A 27,012-nucleotide genomic window follows, 5' to 3' on the forward strand; every position below is an offset into this window, starting at 1 on the left:
CCCTGTAACTGGAGTCCTATATTTGCTGTTGCTCTGAGGCAGGGCCCAGAATTCTGTGGCAGAGCACATGCTTGGTACACGTTCCAGGTTCACTCCTTGGCCGCTCCAGTTTAGAAGATTCGCAGGTATGAGATTTGCTGGAGAAATCCCCGGTGGGCCACTGACCTGTATGGCCATTTGCTGCCAGGAGCAAGCCCAGCCCCAACCTACTCCAGCACTACACAGGCTGCAGAAGGAGGCAAAGTATCCAAGTCAAGCAACTCCTCTTCAGCTTGCCCTTGGCTGTTTTAATGTCCCAGCCTGCCTTGATCTCATAAGATCTCTGACAGAGGCCTTGGACAGCCGTGGCCACCCAGGCCCAGTTCATGCATGACGGAAGTCCTCATGTTCTGTTGGTCAACATGGACCGTTGACAGATAGGATCTCGGAGGTCCATACTCAGAACTTAATTCCCGGGTTTGCATGGGCCCTATTCAGATCAGAACTGTGGGAAAAGAAGGCTGAAGCCTCTGCTCCTCTTGCTTTCTTCCTACCCTGAAATAACCGAAAGAGCCCAATAATTGCCACGTTGGGGGAAACTTATCTGTAGTCCATCCAGACACCCAGGTTTTCCCAACAAGCCAAGCAGCAACTCCCTGAGGCCATGTAAGATCTGAACACGGATCTTCTAGCACATGTCTAGTCCGAAACATGTGCAGCACATGGACTTTGTAATGTGTGAATCAGCCCCCAGAGAAGAACAGCACTAAACAAGGTAGATCAGGGGTTTGACTCATTCTAAGGCAGCTTATCAGTGTTGATACAAGATACTCAGGGAGGCTGAAGTGCATACTTTAGATTACTTAATGTCTGCTCCTGTGGGTGCTAGGGATTCTGGCTTTCATCCATCTACCTGGGGATTCTGTCCTGCTTCCCATGAATATCTTGTCCCTCTCCTGATTTTAAACTCTCTGTGGGCGAAACCAGAGTGGAATGAAAGAGACTCTCGCTGTGCCAGGTTCTTAGATGCCATAGCTGTTTTCACACAAAAGGGAGACACGCCAGTATAGTAGTGCCAAAATGTGTCTGTGAGAAAGGGTGTCTCGTCTTGGCTGTGGGAACCAGACCCGTATGTGTGCAGCCAAAACTCATTTAACCCGATCCTTAATTGCAAGCATTGGACCTCGTCCTGAGATTCTTCCGGGAGAGCTTTGTCATACTTCATTGTACATTAGTTCCCCTAGGAGTGGAAACAGCCACTTCTGCAAATTCAATTTATCCTCCTCACCTTCTTCAAAGCCATTTGGCTGTGTACCTTTTTCTCCTTTTAATCCATGCTGCCGTTTTGTTTGTTTAAGCAACTTGAAAAAGAGCTCCTGGAACGGCAGCCTCAAGTCCACGCTCTGCAAGAAATGTCCACCTACTTGCTTGCCAGATCAGACGGAGGGAAATATATCGAAGCTGACGAGAAAGTTCATGTCATCGGAAAGAAACTGAAGCAGCTTCTGGAAGGAGTTTCACGCGACCTGAAGACTGCGCGGAGCACCCAGGTGGGATCAAGTGGTGTTTTCTGGATCTGGCCTAAGACCAATCTGAGAACTCCTAGAACAGACTAAGAGCAGAACCACAAGTGACAAAAGGCACAGGTTGGACACTTGTCAGCTTCCCTCAAGTTTTGATGGGAAATGTAGGCAGCTTGGCGGAATGTTGGACAAGTGACAGTTGAAAAGTCCGTTGGACAGCAGTTGGAGAGCCAAGCTGCAAGACCAGGATGCCTACATTTCCCATCAAAACTTGAGGGAAGCTGACAAGTGTCCAACCTGTGCCTTTTGTCACTTGTGGTTCTGCTCTTAGGTGCATGCAAAACTCCTAGAACAGACTAAGGTGCATGCAGAACTCCTAGAACAGACTAAGGTTTCATGCAAAACTTAAATGCTTTGGGGTTTTTTTGTTTATCTTCTTTTAGGATATAAGTGCATTTCTGCCAGATGCGGATGAACTGGACTCTGGAGACACTCGCCAGCAACTAGAGATAGCTTCTGTATCTAAAAACAAGGTGAGCAACTTTGTGGTTGTTTTCTAAATGCCCATTTTCTTGTAATTTAGTTGAGTGGTTCTTAACCGTGAGTCCAGTACTGCTCACCAGGTAGGCAACATTACAACTGAAACCCCATCCCCCAAGCCACAAGTAAAAAATGTAGGGCAGCATCGCAGACAAGACCACTTGATTCATATATGTGTATTTGTGGTAAAAGCATATAACACACAGATCGGAGGCATACCTTCTATGGAGCCAGTGTTGTGTAGCGCTTACAGTGTTGGAAGATCCAGATTCGAATCCCCAAACTGCTGTGGAAGCTTGCTTAGGTGACTTTGGGTCAGTCACACCTTCTCAGTCGAGGCTATCTCACCGGATAGTCGAGAGGATAAGATGGAGGAGAGGAGGAAGAGGTTGTGAGCCATCTGGATCCCCACAGGGGAGGAAAGCGGGGTATACCCGAAATAAGCAAATAAAAGCGGTATTTGTGCCCAGTGGCCATCAGACAACTCCTTATTGTTAAGTTTGATTTCTGTGTATAATATGCTGCTTTTGTTAAAGAGCTTTGGGGATTTTAAAATCCAGGATTTTATTCCCAAGTGGAGTCAGCAGTACAATGCAAGCAGAGAAAAGGGGCTGACTAAAATCTCCCCCCCCCCAGTTTGTAGATCTCCCCCCCCCCCCAGTTAAGATCCACTGGTCTCCATCCTGAATCCGTTGGTGCTTTTTCAGGTTAGCAGCACCTCAGGATTTCATGCTCCCTTCCCCTCCTTATCAGTGGATGTATTTCCCACCACCAACACCAGCATTCATATAATTACATGTGAAAGTTGTTATCGTGATCAAAGTGTCCCAGGGGACTCTCCTGAACTCCCTTTCAGAACCACTATTCATGGACCATACAATGTGCACTACAAAATGGTGTGTTGCAATAGTTTTGCTTTCTGAAGATCGGCCAGTAGCCTGTTGGCCAAGCTGGCAGCTGACCCTAAAGTCTGGCCAGGCCCACTGAACATCTTCTCTGGACCAGACTTTTTTCTTGAAAAAAACAATCCATTTTGATCATGAAGAAATTGAAGAAGTTGCAGGTTTGCTTGCAGGATCCTTACCCTCTCCTGGTGCAGCAAGCGAATTAAGTGGATTGGATTCTTGATTTGGATTCTTGGTTTGGACTTTTGATTTACAAGAAATGGACAAACTGCAAGTAGTTGGTTCCGATTAACAGCAAACTGTAGTTTCCCTGTGAAAGTAATTAATTAACTAACCATGCAAAGAGGAAGGAGCATGTCTACAAGCCCGAGAATTCCCCCATTGTCATTCACAAAGCAACAAACCACAGTTTGCTGTTACATCTGAACAGTATGTTTTGTTAATTCTGCCTCTCTCACCCAGGACAGATCCACAAAAATGGCATAGCTTCAGTTGACTAAAAAAATCTGAAAAATCTAAGGCTATTTCCTGTACCTCGTTTTTATTTATTTATTTATTTGTTTGTTTGTTTGTTTATGTCATTTATAGTCCGCCTTTTTCCCTGAGACTCAAGGCGGATTACACAGTGTGAGATTAGTACAATCAGTGTCAAGGACATTTCCATAAATAATATCATAGGATTTTACAAAAACATCGCATTAGCAAGGATCCAATACAGAGCTGAAGAATTGCTGAAACAGAACATAATCAATTCTAGGACTGACATTACATAACAGAGTATATAGGAGTGCATATTCAAAGCAACAGATAATATGCAAGGCAACATAGTGGTGAAATCTGTGGTCCCTAACTCATTAGTGAAGCATCTGAGACCCCCTCCCTACAATACTTCCCTCCTAGCTGAGTAAAAAGCCTTTTTGAATAAATTCGGTTTTGCATCGTTTGTGGAACACCAGGAGAGCGGGGGCTCTCCTGACCTCCTCAGGCAGGCCGTTCCACAGGATAGGGACCACCACAGAGAAAGCCTGAGTGTGGGCTGCTGTTGATTTTGCCCCGGATTAGATTTTTCTGACTTTGTCCGTAGATTATACTATCAGCAAGTCTGATAGTATATCCTTGTGTATTTTCAGTGTTTTTGGAAGAAACGACGTAACTACCATGTGCATGTCCTTTACCAGTCCCATTTAATAGAAGCATTTTGTATTGTGTAATGTTTTCACTTGAAAATTTTATCCATGCTCTTTTGTTTCTTAAAAAATAATAATATTACATTTTATAAACATCTATAGATTGGCAGAAGGAAGATCTTGGGAAGCAGCGGCGATACGAGGTAGGTAGTGGGGGGTGTTTTTGACAATTTATTTTCTTTACTTTTGCAAAAGAAATGAACATTTTTGTTTTAAGTATGGTTTTGGGAAGATAATATAGAAGTGTAGAAAAGGATTTTGATTAGCAAGCAGAAGGTGGAATGATTTAAATTAGATTTCCAAATTTCTAATTCACATATATGCTGGAAAAACCATGCATAATAACTGACTGCTAGTGCAATTGAAACCTATATATTTGCAGCTGAATAGACTTTCTACTGTTCACTAGCATAAGGCAAAATCTTTTTCACTACTGAATATTTGCATCAAGAAACAACTGGAAAATTAAAAATTCCTGTTTTACTCTCTGTATACATGCAGTCCCACACTACAACTTCTGTGCTGTTCATTCATTCCTTTTCCGCATTCAGCTGCAAGGGGAATTGTAATGAGAAGGGGGCACTCAGCACTTAGTAAAGTCCTATATTCTGCATAAGTATCCATCGTATGGGCAAGATCCAACCGTATGTCTACTTGGAAGTAAATCCCCATCAGGAATGATCCTTCTTCTCTCTGCAATTTCTCTTCTGCTATTTTCAGGCCCATTAACTTTTTGCTGTTTGGGGGATTATCAATTCTTCCAATATGCAACTTCAGTGGCTTGGCTTTCTGCTAAGTTTTTTTAAAAGCCAGTTCGTAAGCCCCTCCCCAACCTCACAAGAGCTGTTAATCAAACATGGAATCATGATTACTGGTAGAGTCCAAAAACTCTGAAAAATCAAGAAGCGATTGATCACACTGGATGGAGAAGAAACATGATATTTTGTTTATTGGGATATTAACCATGGGAATTCTAAGTAGCACTTTGACTGTCCATTTGCCTGTGCAGTTGCCCCTTATGTAGAATCAGACCATGGTTCCAGCTAACTCAGAATTGTCTCCTCTTTCTGCCAAAGTTGGAGGCAGAAAAAGGTCTTTCCCACCACCTGCTCCCTGAGATGCCAGGGCTTGAGCCCTAGACCATGCAAAGCAGGAGCTCTGTCACTGAACCCCACTCCAAATCCACCCTCTTCTCTCCCACTCCAATTCCCTCTTTTACTTCCCAGTCCATATTCTGCTGTAACGTCCAAATTGGTGCTTTGGCTTGCGATTGCCACCCAATCCAGTACTGGGCAACCCACTTTGAAAAAACCTGTCATGTCTAACTTGTTCTTCTTTTTGCAGACCGGAGGACAGGGGCACTGCCGCCCCCCCAGCTCCTGAAACCCCGTCCTTCTTCTACCGTGTGTTGCGAGCCGCGTTGCCCCTCCAGCTTCTCTTCCTGCTCCTGTTGCTTTTGGCCTCCCTGATCCCATCTTCGGAGGAAGACTACAGCTGCACTCAGGCCAACAATTTTGCCCGGTCGTTCTATCCCATGCTGCGGTACACCAACGGACCCCCGCCAACCTAAAGCAGTCTGTGTTCTGTACTCTACACCCCAAAACAAATTTCTTTCATGGGGGCTTCCTTCCATGCTGCTAACATCAGTCTGACATCTTTGCCCAGCTGAAGTTTCGCTCTGGTTTTATGGAAAATTCCCACCAGGGCTCACCCGACACTGTGGTGTACCAGTAGTAATATTTGTCACTGTTCACTCTTGTGTCAGCTGGTTGATGAAGTACTGAGAACATGTCAAAGTTCACATCTCAAGATGTTGATCTTTCAGCAATTTCAAGAGTTGGAGGTCGGAGGAGAAAGGTGAATTCCTCACTTTTTTTTTTTTGTACAGAAAGTTTTTATATATTTTTGAACTGTAAGCAACATACTTTACACTATTTGCACAATGCGGAAGCGATCAGTAGATGGTCTTTGTGCCGAAAAATCCACGGAACATGGAATTTGCAAGTCAGCGTCAATCAATCACAACACGAAGTACTAACCAGTATACGATCATGGCCAAGACGGTGTCATATTAGCATTAAAGTAATTTCTTTCGCTAACGACAGAGGCCGCTGATTGCGGTCTGTCAGCAATTCTCCTGCGCAAGCCTCGTTGGAATGAATTAGCAGGGCTCTTGCGTGGTCTTGCGCAAGACCTGCTGGGTTCTGCTCGCCGTTTTTAAAGCGACAAAGATGCCCGTCTTCTTGATCGGTGCCCAGCATGCACAAAGGTCACAAATTTTATTTCTGTATTTTGATATTGTAGTAGAAAGAAAGGTTTAATTTTTTAAAACATTTGTTACACTTTAGTATTTTATCTGCTCTATCTTTCCAGTTCAGTACGGTGTATATGTTTTGAGAGAAAAGATTTTAGTACGTAGAGCTGCTTTGTCCGATGTCTTATTTTTTGTACTATTTTTTTAAATGAAGTAAATAAATAAAGATTAAACAAGAAAACAATGGGGAGGCTGCACGTGGTGGCTTATATTGTGAATAGTTTTCATTTTAAAAAAATGCTGAAAATTATGTGTGTTGTTTATCTCTCGTCTGTACAAATGAACAATGTAAACTTGTCACTTGGTTAAACAAAGATTTTCCGGTATCGTCTTTTTTTGAACAATGCCCAGGAAGCCAAAGGAAAAGATCTGGAGTTTGTAATATAAGGACCGTGATCCCTCTTGCTTCCAGTACAGTAACTTGTGTGTGCAGATGGAATACCCACAGGACGCCACAGAACCCCCCTTGAGAGCAAACTTGGGGAGGGTTGCCCCCTTGCTCCCCAATCCGCCAGCGATCGGCCAGAGGTTGCAAGCCCTTGGAGGTCGCCCACCACCAGCAGGTACCCCAGGAACACGTGTGGCACATGAGCTCCCATGGGGCGCAACGATGTCACTCCCAGAAGTGACGTCACGCTGGCCTGCACGAAGCACGGGAGCGTTCCCGTGGCCAGTGTGGCGACATCACTTCTGGGAGTGACGTCTTCACACAGGCAGAGAGGTCCCAGGTCCTCCTCCCTCCCACCAGGAGGTTTTAGGGACCTGGCAACCCTAGGCAGAATTAATACGAGGCGAAACTCACAAAGAAAGAAGCCGGCCAGAAAACAGCAAGGCTCCCTCATGCAACCTTGCTTAGTCCATACTTGGTTTTAATATCCTAGGCCAGACTCACCCCATAGTGCAGGCGCGTGATCAGCTCCCTCCAAAAACACGCTACTGCTGCTCCGTAGTGACCTGATTCGGGCTGAATATGGCACAATTCCAGCTGAATCCAGCCCGAATCAGGCTGCTGCAATGTGCCACACCACCTAGGAGCACACCTCAGGAGGCCCGTTCCCCCCCCCCACTGGCCAGGTAAGCATGGGTGAGGGGTGGAGGGTGGGAGTGGGGATTCCCCTGCCCCCGGGGGGGGGGGACTGGCAACCCTAGGTGAGCACCCGGGATCCCTACTATAGAGAGAGAGTCCATAGGGCATGCACCGTGTTTTCTCACTTATTGCCTGAGGCAGAGTCAAGCCTTTCTGCCACCCCACCACGATTGCCATTTGAGACTGAATCGGATTGGCAGGCACAGCCCAGCTTCCTCCTTTCTTCATCTCTTGCCCCATCCCACCTTCTTGTCTTCCCTTTGTCAGAATCCGTCTTGCTAAGTGCAGCATTCAGAGCTGACAAAAGAGATCTGGCATTCTCTTCCATTAAACCTGTTGAAAAAGAAGAGTTGAACAAAAAGGGGAAAAAAATAATATTCAAAGGTCTTCAGGAGAAGGTTGCAGGCTGCAATTTGCCTTCATTACAGACTGTTGTGACAAACTGCTGTGCCAACCTGACCTTTAATAAGAAGGCCTAATGCAAGAGCCAGGCCGTCTCGCTCACCCACCTTAGATGCTGGTATGTGCTGGGGAGGGGACGACAACTAGCCAGTCGAGGCTCTGTGGCAGCATTCAGGCTTCTGGGAAAATTGAGTGGCACTGCACTAGAGCAAGCAATGCAAGGGCAGTCTTAGCCAGAGGGCCACAGGAGCAGCTGTACCGGGCCCTGTGCAGGGGCGGGGGGGGGGATTTAAAAAGACCAAGCTCCTGCCTCAGCCATTTGCACATATCCCACTTGGGGCATGGGCAGCGGGCTTAGCATTCTGTTTGTGCCCATTCCCTTTGAGGCTCAAATGTCCAACTTCCAGCAGCAGCTCTCGCCTGCCTCATGAAGGGCAAGGGTTGCCCCTTGCTTGGCCACAAAGTGGGGTGGGCAGGGAGGGAGCCCTGGTATGGGGTGGCAGTGATTTTTGACTCCTCCTCTTGGACTTCTGCTCAGGGCCCCAGTATCACTAAGACCGCCCCTGGTGCTGTGAGCCCAAATGCAGCCCAGTTAGGAGAAACGATCGCCCTCTGCTTGAATAAAATCAGGCTCCCTCTAAAGGCCCACTTAACGTGTTACAAAGCCTTCGAGTTCTTTGAAGAACAACCTGAGCACTTGGTATCACATGCGCGACAGGAGTTTTGTGCTTCCCAGATGCACACCAGCTCTTTACTGCATGCAGCTTCAGCAAGCAGGGAGAAATAGCGGTAGCCTTCCACCCCATGCTGTTTTCATATTCTCAAACCACCCCATGGAGACTTTATTGGCTCCATTGTGAAACTTAATGGGTAGCATGATATTCTACAGTGGAGCCAGGGGCCTTGACCACCCAGTGATGGAACATGTTCTTCACATGAAGAAAGTCCCAGGCTGAAACCCCAGTATTGCCCATCAAAGGACCCCACATAGCAGGTCCTGCTCTGGAAAGACCCCTCTCAGCTGGAGATCCTGGAAAACAGCTGTCAGTCAGAGCAGACAATACTAAAATAGATGCTCTGACTCCAGATAAGACAGCTTGATATACTTACAGGGTTCGGTGTGGCAAAGTAAGGGGAAGGCAGAGCTCATTTGTATTAAAGACAATGGCAAATTAACGACAAATCTGAAAGCAAATGTTCAAGAAGAAGGGAGAGACCACAGAAAGAGCCCACCTGGGAAGCTATCTTCAAATTACCCATTCAGGAAGTTGGTGTGACACCATAGCAGAGAGGATGAGCTATGATTGCAGAAATTCCCAGTTCCAGTCTTGCTTCTGTCATAAATCCATTGGGTGTTCTTAGGCAATTCACTAATAATAATACTGGCCCACCTTTCAAGGTGATTGTAGTAGGGACAGAAATAAGGTAATAGTTCAAAGTCCTTTGAATAATGAAAATGCAAGCAGCGATTGATAAAAGCTAAACGTCCCAATATCACATTTGTATAGCAAATAGGGGGTACTGAGATGGAGAAAACAGGATTTCGCCTAAGGTACGTACTGGCTTCAAAGCTAAGAGGAAATTTAATCAAGGATGTCAATACTTTTGTCCACTACTTTTTTCCAGAATCCTCCAGAGTGTTCAAAACTCCTTTTTAAGAAGAATAGTTTCACGTATCTGATGAAGGGAACTGTGGTTCTCAAAAGCTTATGCTACAGTAAAGTTGGTTAGTCTTAAAGGTGCTACTGGACTCTTTACTAGTTTCATGTGAGTAGCTGAAGTGAGCTGTGTCTCATGAAAGCTCATACCTTACCACAAATGTTGTTAGTCTCATAGTTGCAACTGGACTCTTGCTCTTCCACTGTGAGTAGTCTGTAGTAACAGAGCAAAATTTGAGTCCAGTAATACCTTAAAGAGCAACAAAAATTTCCAGGGGGTCAAAGATCATGTTGTCATATCTGTTAGGTGTTATGAGAAAGATGAGATTTACAGCTAAATTTAAACCATTCCTAAGCCACAGTTCAAAGACAGAGCATAACGCATACGTCACCAGTAAGAACGGGACCCTTCAAAGACAAAAGACTTCATAGAATATCCGTTTATTAATCATTTACAACCTACAAATCAACACACCACGGAAAATTATCAAAACCCTACAGAAGTAGAAAGCAGCTGAGTGGGATCAGACACCCCCCACCCAAAAACTTAGTTTGTGTTCACAAAATACTTAGAAAGGCACCCAAAAGAATTCTAAGAGCATTTGTGGTTTGCAGCCAATACAACAAAGGAATACATTCATATTTAACTTTTGTTTTACAAAACACTGCAGGCAACAAAGGAAGGCAGAATGGGGACAGCTTTTAATCGAGAACACGTGCCATAAAATCAAGACAGTCTAAATAGGGACTGTTGGAATGCATGAGTTCTGTGTTCGAAAAACCTGATTAATTTTTTCAAGAATCGGAGAGGTTTTAAAAAGTCAATCACAATAAATAATAATAATATTATAATAATATTTGATTTATATACCGCCCTTCAGGATGACTCAACACCCACTAAGAGCAGTTTACAATGTTGTTATTATCCCCACAACAACAATCACCCTGTGACGTGGGTGGGGCTGAGAGAACTCCTAGAAGCTGTGACTGACCCAAGGTCACCCAGCTGGCTTCAAGGGGAGTGGGGAATCAAACCCTGCTCTTCAGATTAGAGTCCCACACTCTTAACCACTACACCAAAGATGTGGGATCCAGGACACTATGAAAAAGAAAGAACCTATGTCTATAAAACTGTCAAATGCTTACAAAGAATCATCTGCCAGTTTCATCGTTTCTGTCTGCAATAATTTGGTGCAATCACATGAAACTCAACTTTTCTTATAGACGTTTATTCTCTTAAAATTCAATGCAGCCTGTTAAGATAGTACCATGATTTTATAGCAGCTACAGATGACTGCTGCCAAGACCCTGGGGAAGTCAATTCCTCTTTTAAAGCCATCTAGCTAGCAGACATCACTACATCTTGTGGCAGTAAGTTACACATTTAATTCTGCGTTGCATAAAGAAGTACTAGGGGTGGGTATCTGTCTCTGCTAAATAGGGAACATCTGGATTTTTCTCCCCTACCTTTTCTTTTGATGTCATATTTTCCTTCTGCAACCCACATTTTTTTTAGCTTAGATTTACCCTGAAATAAAAACACACAGCCACAAAATAAGACAATTGTTCAAAGCATTCCTTCACAGTGTTCGATTGTCAGACACCATTGGGTCAGTTCTCGTATGCATGGATAACAGGAGACTTGGAAAAATCAAGAGACAACATGCAGACATGTAGAGGATACCCTAGATCATTCACCTCCAACAGGACGTTCCTACCATCACATCAAGCTCTGATGCCATTCTTTTTAATGTGGTTCAGTTCCCACGATTAGCTGCAATTAGATCAACATAGGGGAGATAGGGTTGCCAGGTACCCCTCACCTCCCGTTGGGATGGTGGAGTCCCTGCATGCGCATTCCCCGGAGCTGGCATTTCCGGAAGTGATGTCACCACGCCAGCCACACGAGCACTCCCATGCTCTGCACGGGGCTGAATTCAGCCCATTTGGGGCCCAAATTGGCCCCAAACGAAGCATGGGAATGCTCCTGCAGGTGGCGCAATGACATCACTTCCAGAAGTGACATGCCACAGCGTGCGCTCCTGAGGTGCTTGCCAATGGCGGGCAACCTCCGGGAGCTTGCCCCCTCTCACCGATTGCTGGGCAATTGGCAGATGAGGGAGCAAATCCCTTGGAGTTTGCCTGCCTCTGGCAGGCACCCAGGAACCCTAAGGGTAACCCACAGCACAAGAAATGGATGTGTGCACTGTGGCGGCGTATGACAAAAATAAAGGAGCAAATCACATAGTCGTCATTTATTTAATACTTATTGACCATCCAGATTGTGCGAGGTGCAGCACAGGGCAGAGTTGTGAAATGGTCCCTGACAACAGTGTACATAGGCTAAACGTGCCAAAAACGAAGCGAGACACCTGAGGAGGATGGAGTACACATGAAAACCAGTTCAGTATCATCAGCGTTGACCAACAGAGGTCAGGATCTCGGGCAGGCAAAAGTCTTTCCTACTTTCTGCTCCACAGCCCTTGTCGATTGCAGGGTCGCGCTCTAATGATGGACCAGAGGAGTCCATAGCGCGGCAGCAGAACCCCTGCTTTTTGGCAGAAAGTCCCAGGTTCAAGTCCTGGCATCTCCAGTTAAAAAGATCTAGGAAGCAGGTCTTGAGAAAGATCTTTCTGGGCCCAAGATTCAGGGAGCTGCTACCAGTTAGAGCAGATAAAATTGTACACTGGTGGTCTGATGCCGTGTAAGGTGGCTTCATATGTTTGTATTAGTGAGAAGAACGAATGGAGTGGTAAAATACATGAGGAAGTTCAGTCCCCGCAAGCTCTGGTTTAAGGATCTATACGGGCAGGTTTTGGTGTGTCCTGGCCAGTGAGCACCCAGAAAGTGGCCCTACAGCTAAGCCCCCAAATCCCACAGTATGGCAAGCCCCCTAAGGGACTTGCCTCTGGAGGTAAGAGGGACCACCCCCTTGCTCACAGTGCATGGCTATGCACACTTCCTTGGGAATAATCCCAGCTGAACTCAACAGGCCTGAACAGAGGGACATGCTGCGTCTTGCCCACCTGTCTACCTAACTCACCCTCCTAGATAGCCAGCCGATCATTTATCCAGGCAACTAGCTGGTTCTCTGTTATTCGCACAGAGGCACACTTTACCATCTTCACACAACAGCAGGAGCCCAGTGGGGCACCTGGAACTGCCCCATTTGGGCTTTTTCCAACAGGCGTTGGGCAAGAATACCCTTCTCTGCCTGAGACCCTGAAGACCCTGGAGAGCAAGTCAGAGTCAACATCACTGGGCTAGATTTAGCATAAGGAATTTCCTTATGCTTGTTGAACATGAGAGTAGGGGTTCCAGGCCAAGCCTGGCGACTGGTGGGGGGGCTGGGGCAGGGACATGGGGTGTGTGATGCCACTAACAAAGAGTAGCTCTAGAAATCACCAGAAACTCTATGGTAAAACCATACCAGGAAGTGTCATAATGTTGATATCATTGGTGGCACTGTTTGTTCTCCTTCTTGCTTCCGCTTGGAGTGGCAGTAGGCAAAGGATCTTGCTAGCTGGAGGCTTTCCGCCATAGCAGGAGGCCCGGCAAGCCTCCTCGAGAGGTTGCATCATGCCACCAATGTAGCACAACCCCCCTCCCTCCCTCACACACACACACACACACACACACACACACTGCTCACCCCAAATGTGGATAGATGGTATACATACCTGGGATGACACAGAAGAAATTGCCCATGTAACTGCTACTCAAATAAGCAAGTTTAAGTAAGGACACGATCTGAGTTTTGCTGGGGAGATTGGAAGGTGGAGAAGGGCAGAAAGCAAGGATGGCTGCTCCAGGCCCAAGGAGAAAGATAGCGGAAATTTCTGGTCTAAGGGCACAACCAGAGCTGATATAGAGCATGGCACTCCACCAGTCTGCAACTAACAGGGGACACCCAGGAAGGGGGAGAGGATTTAACCCTTCGATCCCTGCTCAGTTTCACACATGAAAACTGGGCTCCTTGCTTTTTTGTTAAAATTTTGAAAGGAAAAGGTGGGTTTTTAAATAACACATCTTCCCCCTCCCCCTTTAAAAACACAACTGTGTGGGCAGCCCTATGTCAATCAGCAAAACTAAGTAGGGCTTGAAGAGTTTAAACTCCTCTGCACTCCACGTGGCCCCAATCCAAATGAGGAGAGCATGTGCATACAATTTGCCTTTTACGGACAAAGGGAGGTCTGTGATCTTGGTTGTGCAGGTTCGGTCCCTGACTGAGGCGCTATCTGCCCATGTTTTTCACCTGTCACTCTGAAGCCATTTCCAATCTTTCCTGCATGACGAGGTTCTTATCATGTGGAAATAGCAGACAGTCTTGTGGTGCCTGAAAGCCAAACACATTTATGGTTGTATAAAGGATCTGGTGTGCTTAATTTGAGGCAAACCATTTGCACACCTCAGGATGATTGGGGCCCTTTTTGACCATACCACCACCAAAATGGAGAGCCAGCATGATGTCATGCTTAAGAGTGCTGGGCTAGGATCTGGAAGGCCTGAATTTAAATTCTCACTCTCGGCCTAACCTACCTTGCAGGGTTGTTGCGGGGATAAACTGTGGAGGAAAGGAGAACGATGTAAGCTTAGCTAACATGGGTCCCAAGGGAGAGAAAATGAAGCAAATAAATAAATAATCTCTTTTAGGGTATTGGCAATGGTGTAGAGAACGCTGCCCCGATGGCATGGCCTTTACCTATGACTGGACAAAATACACTTCATTGCTGTTTTGGTGTACCCCAGTGATTTGCAAATTGTGTGAGCATGGGTGCAGTAGTGTGCCATGGGAGAACACCTATTGAGGTGCAAGGAATAAATAAATCCAGTAACTCGAGGATCCTGAGATCTTCAAGCAGCCAACCACAGTGGAAGGTCCTCCTTGCTTCTGTGCATGAGTTGCTGTTCAGTCTTCTCTCTCTCTAGTCAGCCACTGTTGGACAAATAATTCTGCCTCTGCTTCATATATGAGCAGGCTGGTTAATCCTTACCAGGGGTGAGAGAAACTTATATTTCTTACCTGCCCTGTCTCTGGGCGGGGGGGGGGGGGGGGACAGACGGACGGACTTGAAAACAGAAGGTGTCACATTATCCACTTTCTTGCTGGTATTCTATGCAGGCGTGCTTTCACCCCTTGATCCTAAAACACTCCATACCACAAAATTCCTGGAGCCCAGAAGAGTTATCCTGTTGCATCTCTTCATGAGTCAGTGCTCTGGACTAGTTTCATGTAGCAACCCAAGAGACGGAAAACCTTTTCTCTTTCACATGCTAAAAACACATCTTTTGGGGTGGGTGAGTGAAATTAGCCTTCAGATTTAATTCAGTGAAAAGCAGCCACGTCTAAGTCTGGGAGATTCCGAAGTTGCCAAAAAATACCCTTAATTGACCTAAGGCAAAGCATGGTGTTGTATTCAAGTCTGCCAACAACATGAGTCATTTTAATCAATTAATTCTTACAAGTTCAAGTCAGCCCATATTTCTCTGATTTGAGCTCTGCAAGTCAACGAAGAATCCAGCAGCACTCCCAGCCTGCTGGTCTGAAACTCCAGTAGGCCCTCAACCAGTAGGCCCATTCATTATTCCTTTCTACCAAGATGAAGAAGAGGGAAATGAAGGGGAAGTTTCCAGAAAATGAATGGCAATATGATGAGTGTATGGTTGCCAACCTCCCGGTGGGAGCTAAACAACAAGGGTACCTCCGATATACACTCTGTTACAAACAGGAAACAACTCGGAGGTGCTCATCTTAATAGAACAACGCCGCCTTTACCGGGACGCATGAATGATTTGTTTCCCTTAAAGTCTATTATTGATGGTGTTAATAGAAGCTCCTGAAGAAGCAGGTGCGAAATCTGCTCGCAGCCGGCCTCAGATTGAGAGCATTCTATCGGAGTACGTCCTATTGTTACAACCTTGCCTCAAGGGAGAGACCAATTTTGGCACCACATACTCCATGGGAATTACACCTTTCCATCGTGAGAAAAAATTGTGAATATTTTATTGTAAAGGGATTTAAAGAAAGAACAAGAGAAGTATTTGGACTTTAAGGAGTCTGGTGGGAACCGTCGTCTTCCGGGTTATTTATAAATGGTTTAGAATGAAATTGTACTAAGAGATGAATTTTGTATAAATATGTTGAAATAGCTATGAGCACCTTGCACTTTGCATATTTTGTAAAATATATGGAATTGTTTGTCAATATATGAAAATAATTTCTGGTATCCTGTGGGTGGTGTCCCTTATTTACTGATAACTTATTACAGGTACAGCCATTTTATTTTGCACAAGGTATACAGAGCTAGCAGGAAAATTTCTGGCTTAGACGCATAGGCTGTTCTTGGAAGAAGAGACTCAGCTCTAGGTCGTTTCCACCTGACTGATTTTCGGCGGTTCTCGGAATAAGAGATTCGGCTTCAGGTCGTTTTCCACCAATAATGTACTTTGGAATTTGGAATATGGATTTTTCACCAGTTGGATTACTATCTGAGTAGACATTGGATGAACTACGTGGACGGTTATATTGCTGCTAGCTCTGTATACCTTAGCTATTTATGTATGTTACAAACTAACTGTCATGTATGAAGTATTTATGATATTGACGCACAAATTATTTTTTGCGCATTAGCACTTTATTAAATTTCACATATCTCATATTCTATCAAGATCAGCACCTCCGAGTTGTTTCGTGTTTGTAACCTCCAGGCGGGGTCTGAACATTTCCTGGAGTTACAACTGATTTCCAGATTGCAGAGATCAGTTCCCATGGAGGATGCTTCGGAAGACGGACTCTATGACATTATAACCCACTGAGGCCCCTGAGTTCGGTGTAATGGTTAAGAGTGGCAGGACTCTAATATGGAGAGCCAGGTCCCTTTTCACACTACTTACTTGGTTCCGAAACATCGCGAAATGTAGTGCAAAAAACGCGGAAGATAGCGTCTTCTCACGAGAGTTTTGCGCGATGTCGTGTGAGTTTTGTGCGATGTCGTGCAAAACTCTCGCGAGAAGATGCTATCTTCCACGTTTTTTGCGCTACATTTTACAATGTTTCGGAACCAAGTAAGTAGTGTGAAAAGGGCCCAGGTTTGATACCCTACTCCTCTACTTGAAGCCAGCTGGGTGACACAGCTTCTTGGAGCTCTTTCAGCCCCACCCACCTCACAGGGTGGTTGTTGAGGGGAAAATAATAAAACACTTTGTAAACCACTCTCAGTGGGTGTTAAGTCATCCTGAAGGGCGGTAAATAAATTGAATGTTATTATTATTATTTCTCCCCCCCTCCCCCAAACCCTGCATCCCCCAGATTGTGTCTCCAAATCTCCAAAAAATTCCCAAACTAGAGTTGGCAACCATAATTACAGTTCATTTCCAGACTACAGAGATCAGTTTCCCTGGAAGAAACGGCAACTTTGGAGGACTCAACGGCATCCCATCTCTGCTGAGCTCCCTTCCCTTCCCAAACTCCAACCTCCCCAGTCACTGCCCCCAAATCTCTAGGAATTTCCCACATTAGAATTGGCAGCCCTCAATCAAGCCACAAGGCCCCCCTTTCCCCTCCTGCAGCTCTGATTCGCCATACTTTTAAAAGGTTATTTATCAACTGCTTTCCCACCAGAACGAGGCTCAAAGCGGCGAGCACCACAAATAATGTTTAATGTCTGTGCCATAAATAGTGGATAATTTAGCTGAGCTCGTACATATCAAGGTTCAAAAGCCTGTCAGCCTTCTCAACAAGGCAAGGCAACCAAGTACGTCTAAGTCATTCTAATTTCATCCAAGCCTATGGGCGATAAGGGTTACTAATCTCAAGGTGGGCCAGGAGCTCTTCCAGAATTGTACCTGATCTTCAGATTACCAGGATAAATTCCCCTGGAGGAAATGGCAGTTTCAGAGGGCAGACTCTATGGTATACCATAGAATTAGGGTTGCCAGGTCCCCTGACTCCCCTGGCAGGAGATCAGGGGCCTGGCACTTACCTTGCTCCATTCCTGGGTTCCTGTTCACACGCATGCACACTGTGTGAGCACTCCCAGCTTATGTGATGATATCACTTCCGGGAAGTGACATCACTGCGCAGGTCAAGGTGCAGCCTGGGAGTGCTCCTGCAGGAGCACACCGCACTGCCTGGAGGGGCACCCTGGGAAGCGCGCCCCCCACCAGCCAAATAAGTGGGGGTGGGGGGGGAGGGAACAGGGGATACTCCGCCCTGGACAGGGGAATAACACCCCTACGTAGAATCTAGTAGAAATAGAAGTCTTAGAATGACATTACATCCCCGCAGAGCTTCCTCCTCTCCCCAAACTCTGCCCTCCACAAGTATTGCCCCCAAACTCCCAGTAATTTCCCAGAATGGGCCACATTTCAAGGAGGATCAACTGGTTCTGGTCTCCTGTTGGCCTAAAGGGACTAGTGCAGGGTACCCATGGGGAAGGCAGGGGATACAAAAAGGCCTCTCCTTCGGACATTTCCTGAACTTCCATTTGGTGGTACAGAAACGTTTGTCCGTGTTTTCCTGTTGGAATCAGTTTCTCTCTGGAATCCAAGTGGCCCTTCAATAAATCCTGAAGTCACTTTCCAAGTTCCTTTCTGTCTAAAGTGCATTTACGCAACATGTAAACACAGTCACACTTTTTGCTATAAATTATTATCATCATAAAACAGATGCATGTGGGAGAAACAGTGTGGTTTAGTGGTTAGAATTAGGGTTGTCAGGCCGCAGGGCCTGGCGCACTGGCATCATGCCGGCATGCTTATGTCATGTTTGGTAAAAACCAGAAATGAAAGGGCAAACGCTCCAGCATTTTGCAAAAACTACATGGTTACCATAGAGTTTTTGCAAAACGCTAGAGAGTCAGCTAATGTCATTTTGGGTTTTTTTTTTTACTGGAACTGACATAAGCACAAGGCCTAATCGTGGAACACATTCCTTTCCCCCGCCTCATTTTCTTCTGCTGGCACCCAAGACCAGATACTGGGAATCCTCTTGCTATAGCGGGAGGCGTGGTATCCCTAGAATACTGGGTTGGGGACCAAGGAAACCTGGTTTTAAATCCCCTCTCAGGCCTGATGTTCACTGGGTGATCTTCAACCTAGTATTCTCTCTCAGCCTAACTTACCTTGCAGGGTTTTTGCCAGGATAAATAGAAAGAGTAAAGAACCACACAAGCCATCCTGAATTCCTTGGGAAAGGGTGGGTGAAAAAACATGATTGATAGATGCTTCCTGATTCACTTAAATAAAAGGGACAGATCAGTGCAGCTCCCTTTGAGTATGCAGAGTTACTTCCACCATTGAACTGAAAAGCTCTTACTTGTGGGAGATCTATGTGCATGCTTTACAACACAAGCATTGGCACATGGGAGCGCATGAAGCTGCCATCTGAACAACCTAAGACCTAACCGAAAAGCACCTTTTCTCCTGTCCCAGAACTTTTCTCCTATGGAATGAACACAGCCACAAACACCTTGGTCTATTTCTCCTTGTACAGGTAAAACAAACATTACCATTGGGAGTCTGCGCAGCAAAAACATAATTATTCACAAATTCTAAATATCCACACTGTAACAATTCCTTCACAAAAGTGGCAATACTTAGTAGAAGACTTTTTTAGCATGGAAAAGCAAGCTTTGCAACCTTTTCAGTTGTCCAGACACCAAGCTCAGACATGGCGAATGCTTAGCAGTTCACGCAAACGGGGGCTTTAAAAAAAAGACAGCGTCTCGTCCACACGGCCCAAATGAATCCAAAGAGAGTTCTTCAGTGACTTTCTATTCAATCTCACAGCCTGCTCAAGGCTTATCCGAGGTGGGTTTACACAAAGGGTAAACATATTCACAGCTTCTGCAGTTGACTGTACAAGTTGAATAGCACAAATTCCCAGTGTGAACAGGATCCTTCCTTTTTAATATAATACACAGCATGAGACATACGTTGAAGGACTGATGGAAAGCACTGTGCAGATACTGAAACATTCAGTTTGTTGTTAGAAGAAATTTCTCACGTTTCCGCCCCACCAGAGGAATCCTGTTTGTGAGTGTCCAGTGCTCTCATCCAGGAGCCCGTGAGGCCTAAGGTTCCTAAGGCAAGCCGTGAGGTTTTTCCAAGGAACTTTCAGCTGACATTACCAAAAGGCAGTTGAAAAAGATCAGCAGGATGGCCCAAGAAAGAAAAAAAGATTTAAGTTCAGGAAAGAAATCAAGATTGGTCTCTCCTCTCTTTATAAAAAAAAAGAAAGAACTAAATGTCTTAATCGTTGATCTATTTGGTTCCCCGTTAGTAGGAAATCACTGCGGTGTTTCGTCTGAGGTCTCTGTTGGTTCTGACGGACTATACTTGAGAGTGGAGACTGTCGTTTTCCTCTGGCTTCGGACACTGTGAGCGTTGAGCATCTCTAGAAGCAAATCATAGACGGGGACAACATTCTTGCACTTCATGCTAAGAAGGTGCTCCATCCCTTTGTTACTGTGAGTGTGGGAAAAAAAGAGGTCACAAAGAGATGAAGGGAAGGAGGGGGTTAAAAGTCATTTATTCAGTGATGCTCTGAGGGAGTGGAGGGCTCACCGCGAAGGCAAGGGTCACCCTTTTCTCAGCAAAGTCAGAGGTCTGATAGCACCTTAAAGGCTAAACAAAGTTATGCCAGTGTGAGTCAAAGTTCACCTCATCAGATGCATGGAGCACAAATTATTATTATTATTATTATTATTATTATTATTATTATTATTAGAATTAGAATTAGAATTAGAATTAGAATTAGAATTAGAATTAGAATTATCTGAAACACAATCAACAATAAGCAGAGGTCACATGTTATTATTGATTGGCCTTGCTTTATCATTATCATTAAATTTATAATTCGCCTTCCCCGTAAGCAGGCTTAGGGCGGATTACAGATACAAATAAATACAATAAATAAAACAGTAAAATCACAGAATAACAAGATCCAAGATCCAAGTTCAGCGGCATAAATCATTGCTCCACAACATAAATTCCCAGTGTTCTGGGACGAGACCAGCAACCCATATAAGGAGAAGAGAGGGGGTGGAGACATGATGCTCAGTTGGTCACTACTCAAACATGGGGGGAAGATGGTCATATTGCCCCCCACTGGTAGGAAACCGGCAGGGAGGCTGATCCATAGGAGACATATTCTTACTTAACACAAAAGAGAGATTGGGGAAGATGATAAAAATCCAGTAACAGCCAGATCTCAGACACATCTAAAGCTGCCCCAGTTTGAGGGGAGGTCGCCCTGGCCAGTTATAGAATTATTCTTATTATTAACTGCATGCATGCATATGTGCCATCAAGTCATGGCCAACTTATGCTGACCCCAGCAAGGGGCTTTTAAGACAAGAGAGAAGCAGAGGTGGTTTGCCGTTGCCTTCCTCTGTAGAGTCTTCCTTGGTGGTTGCCCATCCATGGACTGACCCTGCTTAACTTTTGAGATCTCTCTCAAACAAATTACAAACCTCAAAGGTTATATTTATATATTTAATATATTTGGTAAATTTTTATATTTTTAATTCATACGAAAGTGCAAGTGCTCAAATGTGATAAATATTCTACAATAAATATCTAAAATCTACAACTAATAACTATTCATAAATAATCATAAACATTCCTAAATATTCATCAAGCGTCCAATCCTTTCAGTCCACTTTGAATAATCAGTTCCAATTTCCAGAGTTGTACACTGTATTTTCTTTGTTCTTGTTCTATTTCAAACCTGTTAATATCTGTGTGGAGCCTGAAAGCTATGAATATCTGTGTGTAGTATCCTCAGATGACAACATTGCCTAGTGGTTACAGCTGAAACTCTCCAAAATTGGGCTATGAGAGCTTCTATTTAGCTCGTTCTTTGTGCTGTTTCAAAGCTGTTAATATCTGTTCAAAGTTTCAGCACTGTTCATATCCGTATGGAATATCTTCAAACGACAACATTGCCTAGTGGTTACAGCTGAAACCATCCAAATATTGGGCTGTAAGAGCCTGACGGGTTCATATGGATATGAACAGGGTAACTGATCTCTGAAGGCTGCTGATCAATTGTAATTCCAGGAGATCTCCACGGCCACTTGGAAGTTGGCAACCCTCGGCTGTTAGGCTGTTAAACTAAGGCTGCGGATAACTGGGTTCAAATACTGGCTTGATCATTATTTGTTTGTTTATTTTAAAACATCTTTATGCTGCTTTTAGACCCAAATAGGGTCCCCAAAGTGGAGAACATGAAATTGTTAAAAAATTTAAAACAACATTTTAAAAAGTATTAAAACAGTTCAATAAAAACAAACACAAACACATAACAGAAAGAACAGGGAGGAAGACCAGTAGCAGTTATTGGGGGGGGGGGGTATGCCAAATAAATCTTCTTCACCCACTGGTGGAAGACAGCAATAGAGGGGGAAAGATGAAGCTCCCTGGGGAGGGAATTCCCAAGTTTTGGTGCCACCATTGGGAAGGCCCTTTCTCAGGTTACCACGCATCTCGCTTCAGATGATGAGAACACCCAAAGCACGACTTCTGCAGATGACCAGATTGAACAGGTAGGTTTGTATGGGAGAAGATGGTCCTTAATGTATGCTGGTCCCAAGCTGTATATGGCTTTAAAGGTCAACACAAGTGCCTTGAATTGAGCCTGGAAGCAAACTAGGAGTCTGTGCAGATGGAACAAGACTGCAGTGATGTACTCCCTACGACCCAGTCCGGACAGCATTCTTGCTGCAGCATTTTGTGCCCACTGTACCTTCCGGACAGTCACCAAGGGCAGCCCCATAAAGAGTGCACGGCAGTAATCTCATAAGGATGTTACCAGGGCATACACTACAGTGACAAGATCTTTTTTGCTCAGCAAGGGCCACAGCAGGCTCATCACCCAAAGTTGGTGAAAGGCAACCTAGCAACTGCTACCACTTGTTTGTCCAAGAAGAGGCCTGGGTATATCAGTATCCTCAACCTACTCCTTTACGGGGTGGGTAACCCCATCTAGAACAGGAGATAACCTATTTCTATCATGCCCTTCTGTTCAAAAAGAACACAGAGCTTGAAAATATCTTATAATACAAACACCCAATAATTAACCAGTAACTGACAAAACTGTACCAGGAGTTCAAGTTTTTTTTACAGGCAGGCAGGCAGTGTGGGGGGGGGGGGGGGTTTGAGGCTGAGCAAGTGAAAAATCTCAGCCTCTGGATAGTACACGGGCTTTCTCTGTGGTGGCCCCTAGCCTGTGGAATGGCCTGCCTGAGGAGGTTAGGAGAGCCCCCACTGTCCTGGTGTTCTGCAAACAATGCAAAACCGAATTATTCAAAAAGGCTTTTTAGTCAGATAGGAGGGCGGTATTGTAGGGAGGGGGTCTCAGCTTCTTCGCTAATGAGTTAGGGACCAGAGACTTCACCACTATGTCGCCTTACCTACTGCCAATTTACTTTAAATATGTGCTCCTATGTGTGCTTTAAATATGTGTTCCCAGGGCTTTTTTTCTGGGAAAAGAGGTGATGGAACTCAGTGTGTTGCCCTCAGAGAAAATGGTCACATGGCTGGTGCCCCCCCCCCTGATCTCCAGACAGAGGGGAGTTTAGATTGCCCTTCATGCCGCTCCAGCGGCACGGAGGGCCATCTAAACTCCCTTCTGTCTGGAGATCAGGGGGCGGGGCCACCAGCCATGTGACCACTTTCAAGAGGTTCCGGAACTCCGTTCCCCCACGTTCCAGCTGAAAAAAAGCCCTGTGTGTTCCTATGTGCTTTATGCCGGCTAATGCCAGCCCTAGAATTGCTAATGTTCTGTTTCGGCATTTTTTCAGCTTTGTATCAGATATTTCCTAATGTGATGTCTTTGTAAACTTGTGCTTAATATACTTTATGGCATTGTTTATGGAAATGTCCTTGATACTGTACTAATCTCACACTACGTAATCCGCCTTGAGTCTCAATGAGAAAGATGGACTATAAATGACATAAATAAATGACATAAATAAAATTCACCACTAATTTATTTATTTTTATTTAATTTATTTATACTTGGCCTTTCTCTCCAACGGGGAACCAAAGAGGCTTACATTTGCTTCTCCTCCATTTTATCCTTACAACTACCTGTGAGGTACGTTAAGCTGAGAGAAAGTAACTGGCCCCAAGATCACCCCACATTCTTCCATGGCTCAATGGGGATTTGAACCTGGGTCTCCCAGATCCTAGGACACTCTAACCACTTTGCCACAGTCACTGCTGCCTCTCAAGCTCACTGGCTAAGGACATGGAAGCAGCATCCCCTCTTTGAACTCCCTAAAGGAAGCATGACAGGAAGGGAGGACAGAGAGGTAGAACAACAACAACAACAACATTTGATTTATATACCACCCTTCAGGACTACTTAACACCCACTCAAAGCAGTTTACAAAGTGTGTTATTATTATCCCCACAACAAAACACCCTGTGAGGTGGGTGGGGCTGAGAGAGCTCTGAGAGAGCTGTGACTGATCCAGGGTCACCTAGCTGGCTTCAAGTGGAGGAGTGGGAAATCAAACCTGGTTTTCCAGATTAGAGTCCCGCCCCTCTTAACCACTACACCAAACTGGCTCTAAGAAGCTTCTGTGGGGGTAACAAAATGTGTGCTTAGGGGACCCAGTCTTGGAGTAAGTTCCTTTTGCAGCCAAGAGCCAACCAAATCTTGTAAATATTATACATACTGGCAATGTAATCTTATAGGCACTGATATTATCTGAAAGTCTTTCTGTGCAAATATGCTACAGTGTAGGAGGAGAGGAAGTCCCTCTGCGAAATCAAGGATTGCTAGAAGAATGTGAGGCCTGACCTTGTGGGCATAATGCTGTAACTTGAACCGGGCCTTGAGTTTTCTAAGCCAAAGTTCTCAACGAGGGTTGAACACTGCAAGGAGAGAGAGAGAGCACATCTCTCCCGGGGGGGGGGGGCAGAAACACTCTTTCTTTGTGAGCCACCAAGAAACCCTTGGTCAGAAGGAAAAGCAGATACTACTGTAAACGGATGCACTCCCAACATTGCAGTGGTTCCTGACTGCGGTTCCCCAGGGCAGCATGGGCCCAATCCATAGCGCCACTGGAAATTTCAGAGGGAAGCCACACAGCTGATCTAATGAAAAACAGAAATCTTTTATTTTATTTATTTTTTATTTATTTGTTGGATTTATATCTCGCCCTCCCTGCAAGGGGGGTGGGTGGGAGCATTAATTAATCTGTGATGAAAATGTAGTTGGCCAAAGAAAATTTTAAAAGTTACAATCTGATGAAGAGAGCTGTGGTTCTCGAAAGCTTATGCTACAATAAAGTTGGTTAGTCTACAGGACTCTGAAGAAAGTATCTGTGTATTTCATGCATTGTGCAGGGGGTTGGACTAGATGACCCTAGAGGTCCCTACCAACCTTATGATTCTATGATCATAATTATTAACAACAATACCAATACTTATTAATAACAATAATGATTATTTATTTGGAAAGCATTCAGCATTTATATATTTCTTTCAGCGTTCAAAGGGCATCGCAGACATGATCTTCTCACAATGTTTACAACAAGTAGGCCAGCTACATATTGGAGCTGTGCGTGGGGGGAAGGGTTGCAGCTGAGAGAGGGCGCTTTGCCTAAGGCCAGCCTAGTAAGCTTGTGCAAGAGGTGAGATTTGAACAGGGGACCTCCCTGATCGCAGCTCCTTCTTTTAGCCCCGGCCATAAACCTGCCATCTCCCACAGGAGCTGACCCAAGTACTTTGACCAGTATCAGAGGTTCTATGGTTGTTGTGGGTTTTCCGGGCTGTATTGCCGTGGTCTTGGCATTGTAGTTCCTGACATTTCGCCAGCAGCTGTGGCTGGCATCTTCAGAGGTGTAGCACCAAAAGACAGAGATCTCTCAGTGTGGAAAAGATGTAGGTCATGACACTGTGACACTGAGAGATCCCTGTCTTTTGGTGCTACACCCCTGAAGATGCCAGCCACAGCTGCTGGCGAAACGTCAGGAACTACAATGCCAAGACCACGGCAATACAGCCCGGAAAACCCACAACAACCATCGTTCTCCAGCCGTGAAAGCCTTCGACAATACATCAGAGGTTCTGTTTGTGGCCTCCCGTCATCCAAGGTACAGGAGGTAGTCACAGGTAACAGGGCCGTTCCAGTTGTGGTGCCTAAAGTGTGCAATATCTCAGCTGAGGGGTGCCCATTTGACATTCCCTTGAGAAGTTTCAGGTGGTGGTTTGCCATCGCCTGCCTCTGCAACCCTGGTCTTCATTAGAGGTCTCCCATCCCGTTACTAACCAAGGCGAACCCTGCTTAGCTTCTGCGATCTGGCTCACCTGGGCTATCCAGGTCAGGGCTACTGCAGTCTGAGCCCATTGAAATCAATGGGCTCAGACTGCAGTAACTCTCCTCAGGATTTCACTGTAAGAGATTCACTGCTACATATCACATATTTGCCAAGACTGGATGTTACCAGCCTCCAGCCCTGTTCACAAGTTACAGTAAACACACGTCCAGCCTGCATGTATGTGATCACATCTGTTTGTGAGAAAAAACCTAACACATGTTCACTTCACAAAAGAAACTGGGGCTCTCTATTAACGTGGGATCTCAATCACACATTCAGCGGTACATGCATTGAATGCAACATGAGAATTGCTCAAGTGTACATGGATTGGATGTGAGTTTGGTGTAACTTGGAAGCAGGGCTTCAAAATGGCGCCAAAGGTCTATTTAGAGAACAAAGGCTTGGATTCTAAGAAGCGTGAGCAGAATCTAACTTAAGAAAGGCAACTTGTACTCCTACTCTTTCACGTTACAGCCTTTGTGCCCCCCCCAATTGTACCACTGCAGGCCAGTGGAACCCCCCCCCCCCCCGGAACAGTGAAGGGATTCTGTAGCAGGATGAGGGAATCAGCAAAATATCACTCACTCCTCCCTTGCAAATAGAAATGATGGTGGACCAACAGGAGTTGCGCTGAAGAGAGAGACCCTTAGGATTCAAGCCACAGTTCTCTGTCTCTAAAGCATACAATACTGCCAGACAAGCCTTCACAGCCAGCACCGTGAATTTCAAAACACCATCTATGCAAGCAAATCTCCCCTCATTTGCACACACTGCCACAATGAAATAGTTCCCAGAAATGGCCAGTTCAGGTCTGCCACGTGAACTACCACCCACTCAAGTCTGCAGTTAAAACTGGCATACCACCTCACATCACACAGCCCTCTACCATGCAGTGCCTTTGCTCATTCAAACTGCTGGTCTTTGTGGCCTGACTAATCAACTGATTAGAAAACAGGTAATATATGTGTACTGCAAACTGTGTTGACCTAAGCCTTCACTTTTCTCCACACCCTAGGTTTGCCATTTGCCCATTGGAGGTGGGAAATCTCCCACCCCCAGTTCTTGTTGCCTGCCAGCATTCTG

General features: G+C 45.3%; 2 protein-coding genes across 3 annotated transcripts in view; one reads left to right on the top strand and one right to left on the bottom strand.

The window, feature by feature from the left end:
• Positions 1 to 6,758, top strand: part of LOC129323834 (nesprin-2-like) — a 256,004-nt gene extending 249,246 nt beyond the window's left edge. For both annotated transcript variants that reach the window (XM_054970582.1, XM_054970583.1), the window contains 4 exons: positions 1,338 to 1,529; positions 1,946 to 2,035; positions 4,237 to 4,277; positions 5,479 to 6,758. In XM_054970582.1, coding sequence (XP_054826557.1) covers positions 1,338 to 1,529; positions 1,946 to 2,035; positions 4,237 to 4,277; positions 5,479 to 5,704 — 549 coding nt within the window. In that variant the 3' untranslated portion in view covers positions 5,705 to 6,758. The remainder of the gene's footprint in view (positions 1 to 1,337; positions 1,530 to 1,945; positions 2,036 to 4,236; positions 4,278 to 5,478) is intronic.
• Positions 6,759 to 19,184: 12,426 nt separating this feature from the next.
• The window catches only part of ESR2 (estrogen receptor 2), an 81,049-nt gene continuing 73,221 nt past the window's right edge, over positions 19,185 to 27,012 (bottom strand). Inside the window, exon 12 of the mRNA XM_054970753.1 lies at positions 19,185 to 20,062. Within this exon, the coding sequence (XP_054826728.1) occupies positions 19,885 to 20,062 (178 nt within the window). The 3' untranslated portion in view covers positions 19,185 to 19,884. The remainder of the gene's footprint in view (positions 20,063 to 27,012) is intronic.

This window comes from Eublepharis macularius, chromosome 2 (assembly GCF_028583425.1).
Source record: "Eublepharis macularius isolate TG4126 chromosome 2, MPM_Emac_v1.0, whole genome shotgun sequence".
In the NCBI taxonomy this organism is placed as follows: domain Eukaryota; kingdom Metazoa; phylum Chordata; class Lepidosauria; order Squamata; family Eublepharidae; genus Eublepharis; species Eublepharis macularius.